The sequence below is a fragment of the Adelges cooleyi genome, unplaced genomic scaffold (assembly GCF_023614345.1).
Source record: "Adelges cooleyi isolate 19-005CV unplaced genomic scaffold, UGA_ACOO_1.1 ACOO_flye_CR_arks_rails_tigmint_CR_PRNA_376, whole genome shotgun sequence".
NCBI classification, from domain to species: Eukaryota; Metazoa; Arthropoda; class Insecta; order Hemiptera; family Adelgidae; genus Adelges; species Adelges cooleyi.
In genome coordinates this window covers 9,577,046-9,583,250 of record NW_026096053.1, presented here as the reverse complement: position 1 = coordinate 9,583,250, position 6,205 = coordinate 9,577,046, and the positions used below count along the sequence as shown (strand labels likewise).

The window sequence follows — 6,205 nt, the reverse complement described above, 5'->3', positions numbered from 1 at the left end:
TAGTCGAGATATTGACATTTGTTTACACACGACTGATGTAGGTACTGCTACAAAATATAAAACCGGGAAATACATGTGATATGGCCAAAAACAGACGAATAGTACCTGTACACAATACACAAATGATAAATTTTGCTAAATAATTTTTTAAAAAATCCAGCTTACACCAAGCATAAAAGAACGGGCACGTGCCTCTAATGTGTCTTAATCAAATTAAGTAAAAAAAAAAACGTTGAAATTTCAACAAGCTTTAATAAACTATAATTATAATGTTACAGTGTTACACTAATGAAAATATATTATGCTGTCAAACAAAAAAAAATTATTATTTCCTATTATTATTTACAAAAACACAGACGCTTAAAGGTGGCAATTTTTTATTCTACTTTATAAAAATATTGGTGTACTTCATTTATCGTACTTTAGAAACTTGACGGTCAATTTTTTTTTGTGATTAAAACTTAAATTGGTCGTTTTCTATGAAGCCAGAGACAGTCGTGCCACAAAAAAAATGATTTATTATATATTTAAGTACTGTAGCAGCACTAAACGTCATGCCCGCACCAAATAATCGCTTTAGGGGAATATTTTCAGGAAGTAAGATTAAGGAAAAAAAAACAGGATCGGACAATAATAGTTTAAAAAACTTCTATTACTGCGTTTACTAATTTTTAATAATAATTTATTCATAACGATTTTCCATTGTTGATGTTTGTTTTTTTTTATTAATCACCTATTCGCGATGTTATGAATGTCATTATAGCAATAGAAAAACAAACTGATAATGATACATGTTGATTTAGTAATAAAAAATAATTTAAAAACTAATCACCGTTACGGTTTACTTTGACGGTAATATATTACATTTGTCATCTATTGAGTGAGCCTTCTTATTGCGAACCGCGTTTATATTTTGGCATAACAGTTTTATCCATTAATGACAACGCAGTCGAATCTAGCCGAATTGATTACCCCATATTATAAATGTGCCAAAAAAGCATTAAACCTAAACCAATGCAATGATTATCATCGTTTTACCGAACGATTAACGGCATCAATGATAATTATTGTTGACTTACAATTTTTTTTTTTTAATAAATATAGTTTTTTACTGTCTATATATTTTTACGCTAACAACATTTTTATTTACACGATTGATTGATTATTTTCAAAGGGTTTCTTAATAATATTTTTAACAAATATTCAACGAAAGAGGATGCACATTTTATTATACACGAAACGTGTCCTTGAAACCCGAAATTGTTTTATTTTTCGGGTATATAATTTGATTTCGTCGTTCTGCGCTTGGACGTGTGTGAAAAGTTGTGTATAGATTTAATTTTAGTATACAATATAAACTCTTTTTCCGCGCAGGTCAGACTGATATTATTGAATTGTCTGTGCATATACATCACAATTATAAATAATATTTTGGCAAAAATCTGTTTCGAAATTAATGATTTCTGCCGTTATCAGAATTGGCGCAGGACAATTCTTATTCGTTCTTGTGGTTCTTATTCGTAGCTTAACAACTTATCAAGATCCTATGTTGTCATCACAACTCCTCTCCGTCAATCACTGTATATTTCCTTTTAAGGTGTTCATTCCGAAATAGTTTGGATAATTTACCGGTGTGTACTGTTAGATAACAATAATACCCATTCATACATGTTTTTCACTGTTTATACTATATTATTAATATGTTCAAAGTCTATTAAAACATCCTAAAAAAATTACACATTGGTCTAATAACGGAACGCAATAACTAATTTTGGATACATTAAAAAAATGTATCCAATATCCCAAAATCGTGTGTTCAATTAGTTAGTAAGAGTAAAAATGCAATATGATATAATATCTATACGATTTGCTTATGATAATATTATTTTTGAAATACACATTAATAATAGTGTTTTTAATTTTTAATGTAAATTAGGTCCCCTGAAATTCCACCTGTGAGCGCCTTCGAAAACCAGAGAAAAAATCATTAACCCTTTCTCCCAGAAAGGGTAGAAATAATTTTTTTAATTCGCGTTTCAGATGTAGTTTTAGGACTTCCTAATTTTTATATAATATGGTAATTAGAGAAAAATTGTTCTAATTAAAATATAATATTCCTATTATAATTTAAATTATATTACGCATACTAATTTTTGAACGCTCGAGCAAAATGTATGAAGTTATGAGCTTATGAGCTTATGAATTTTGAAACGCTCCCTTATTTTTCCGTGGGGTTCTATTGTACTTATCGTGTAATTTTAGGACTTTTTTTTGTGTGTTATTAGTTTTAAGTATCAACGAAAACGGTTATTAGCTTACCACAGTACCTATTGTATTATAATAATTACGTTGGAGATGACGAAAGTGGTTATTAAAATTAATTGTTTTTCTTTTCACATTATGTTAATTTAGACTTTTATGTACATCAACAAAATCTTATCTTAATGAATATTTTTCAGCCGCCAGCATCTACACGAGCCACGGTTTCAGCGGTTACCGGTCAGTCCAGTGTAACCCGCGGTTACAGCCGTTCCGGTTCTTGGGGCCCACCGTCCGGTCGGCGGCGACGCTTACCTCGCTGTGGCTGGTCGCTTGTCTGCTGCACGCCGCCCTGCTGTACGTGTCAGCCAGGTCGCTGTTCCGGAGTGGCCAGATTGCTGTGCTGGCCGCCATACTCATATCGCTAACGGTGGTCACGCTGATGGCCACTGCCGCTCTAGTGCGCATAGACTGCAAGTACGACCCCGATTGACCCGGGCCGGAGGCCCACAGCGGGCCAATGGCTTCGGTCAGCGTGATCGGGCCCAGTCATTTGTCCACGGACAGGCCCACCAAAGTGGCGTGGGTCATTTAAAAACGGTATCGATTTTCCGGTTTGTCAGGTAGCCCTAATGCCATTATGTGTACACACATTGTATTGTATATATTGACCCACGATTGCAATATCTGTTTGTATAATATTTTACCAATAGTCATCTTGTACGTTTCTTTGTTTGTTCAAAATATTTTGGATTTCTTATCATTTTATTTAATAGTCAGTGTTATCAGTTGAAATACACTTAGAATACACGATACACACAGAAAACTACCACATATTTAATTAGGTGCCTTTAAGCACCAATCAGATAAAAACAATAAATTTAAGATGTGTCATCAAAACCTGTTAAATATAATGAAAAACACTAAACAGTCTGATCACAATAGAATGTAGACTAAAATTCATATCTGATTACAAAAAAAAAAATATGTTAACAATAAAAACAATTTTACATAAAAAAGTCAATTCTTCTGGCTAAATAGTTCAAAGTTCAAGAGTTTTAAATCAAATTATAAAAAAAAATCATTTCTATTGAATTCTGACTTCAAAGTTAGTAAAAAATTATGTGAATCATAATCGTAACAATAACCTTTAATGTATAACTTACAACAATGCTTTATACTTAAGTCCATTTAAAACATTAAAAAAAAGAAACAATTTTTACAAACATTGCGTTTATTGACGTTTATTCAATAGACATTAATATCATAATGTTTAAATGGCTGTGTAATAAACAAATAAATAATCATCTTGATACAAGGGCACCGTCTAATATTGTCCGGCGCTATAAGAAGAAATAACAATTTTTCGTTTGGACACAATATACAGTGCACTGTTTATTATATTATGTTAACTGTAAAAAATGACGCTGTACAAATAAACTCGTTTTGTTTTTATAACCTCAATTTTTCATTTCAATATAAAAACTAATGTGTACCTAACATGCGTGTTGTTAAGCTTTTACTTTTCGTTATTATTGTTTATTTTACTTTAGCTCGTGCAGTCTTTTACCTAGCTACAAACAATTCACATTAAACTATATATTGTATAATTATTTAGTTACCAAATGTTATTGTTTTTTTAGCTTGCATTATGTAATACAAATATTAACGTAAATTATTTATCTTACGAGTTTAGAGTTAGTTAGTACAATAGTTTTAGTTACGTTAATTTACGTTTTGTAATTGATTTTTGATTTAGGTATTTATTTTGTATAAAACTCAAATGTTAAATAGTAAAATGATATGTATATAAATTATTTTCTTGTGGACATTTTAGTAACAATTTTTAATTAGTTGATCGGAAAATACACTACACAGATTTTCTGTACGCCAAATTAAGAAGCAAGTTCCAAGATGAGTTTAAAAATATACATATATTTATTTTAAATAAATTCATAAAATATGTAAATAATTAATAAAAAATGTATTTATTAGCATTATATTATTGAAATAATATGATAAATCTTACAAATTACAATTTAATAATTCGAACGTAGTACTACCAATCTAATCATCAAAAATGTGTAAGTTAACTGCGCACACAACTCACATGCTCACTGGTGGTATGTTAAAACTCTGAATAAAATCCTCTACCATAAAACAGAGCCGAGATACCTGTTTTTTTCTTAAAAGCTTGGATACAGCCTTGAAGCTTGCGAGCCTGGCTTTAAACGTGGCAGAATCCTCGATGGAGGGTTTCGTACCGCCTGAACACAACCCCGTTCCTCAGCCAACCTCGTGTCAACAGGCTGGACGACCAGGTCACTGGAAACGTTTCCGTTTCCACCTAACCTCATACAAAACTTGTAACGAAGTACACGAAACCAGCCAGAGGCCTAGTTTTTTCTGACCGACATTGTTCGTTGGCTCGCACATCTGCAACGCATTCGACACTATGTTTGGTGACATGCTGTTTATAATTATAACAAGTTTAAATCAAATACAAGATAAATATTATAGACAAAATAAATAAACATAGGTTGATGGTTTTAATAAATAATGGTAGTCGACACGATCATTGGTCTGTATGCAACATTTTATTGTACTATAATATAGTCGCCAGACTATATTATTAATCGCGACGTTCCCCCCGAACGTCGCGTCTGGTGAAATGTAGTTAAACTAATTAAATCCTATAGGATATTGAGTGGATCTCTTTTAAAAAATCACCTGTATAACTAAATTGGCGATAAAAGTTTCAAGATAAAAAAGGTTGCACGTCCATCGAAAACTGCCGGGCCGCAACTCACCTACAGCATTTGTTTAATACCGCTAATCTAGGCTACATAATAATGAGACATGAAAACAGTACACAAGATAATACTATACTCCCGCGAAGTACAATTACAATTATACATTTTAGAATCAAGTAAAAGCTCATATCGATGACAATTTATGTTCCAATATGTTAAATGATTAATCGTTTGGAATAAAACCGTCTATACGAATTACAGAAAAAATACAATTATTATGGACATCCCGTCCAAATGATAACGGCAGTGCCGTTTTATACAATAAGAAGTTTATAGTGATCTGCTGGCGTTGCTAAATTTACCGATTATAAGTTTGGAGGCCCGGCAAGCAGTCGTTAAAGAGGTCTGTGTGTCATTAGGGTGCGATCAAATTTAACGATTCTAATTTAGCTTCTCGAGAAAATCGTACACGACTTTTCGGACAGCTCTCATTTTTCTAAAAATAGTTGTAGCCAATAAGGTTATGTCTTCAAACACAGTTGGCTAGATGGTTACTACGGTTATTTTAAAACAAAGTCGCAAAATATTGAAAATAATTAATAATAAAGCAAAATAATAAAAAAAAAATAGTTAACTGTTAAGTTAGTTTTGTTTGTTTCTAAACTGATAGTCTAGTTAAATTAAAAAATACCCTTAAAAACTGCTCGATTTTGTATAAAAAAATGTACAAAAATCGTTTAGTTTTAAACTAAAATGATGTCAAAAATTGCATATTATACCGAAACACTTAATAAATCCAAAATTGGCAAGTGAAAAATAAGTGTTAATGTTTTTGTAAAAGCCAATAAAATGTAAAAACAAGTTCATTGATTTTTACTTTAACATGCTGAATAAATATTGGTTTTAAAATGAAACTTTTTTTTTTTTGTTATTTCCTCTAAACTTTATAGACCCACGAAAACTTTTTAATACATTTTTTATTTATATTTGTGTTTTCCAGATTTACGAATTTTAACTAATAACCTAATTAATTTCCTCCTTAATTAGGATAGTTAATATATGTGTATTCCTTTTATTATTAGAAGCATCTATAAAACTTTCTTCTAAACAAATTTATTTAACGGAACTAACCCTGTCCATAGTTTTAAATATAGCGACGAAATTATACAGAAGATTAAGGAGTTAAGATTAGG

At 31.0% G+C, this 6,205-nt stretch overlaps 1 protein-coding gene across 1 annotated transcript in view; it reads left to right on the top strand.

Moving 5' to 3' along the window:
• Positions 1-3,863, top strand: part of LOC126840831 (uncharacterized) — a 56,437-nt gene extending 52,574 nt beyond the window's left edge. Inside the window, exon 4 of the mRNA XM_050576794.1 lies at positions 2,460-3,863. Coding sequence (XP_050432751.1) covers positions 2,460-2,752 — 293 coding nt within the window. The 3' untranslated portion in view covers positions 2,753-3,863. The remainder of the gene's footprint in view (positions 1-2,459) is intronic.
• Positions 3,864-6,205: the final 2,342 nt, after the last annotated feature.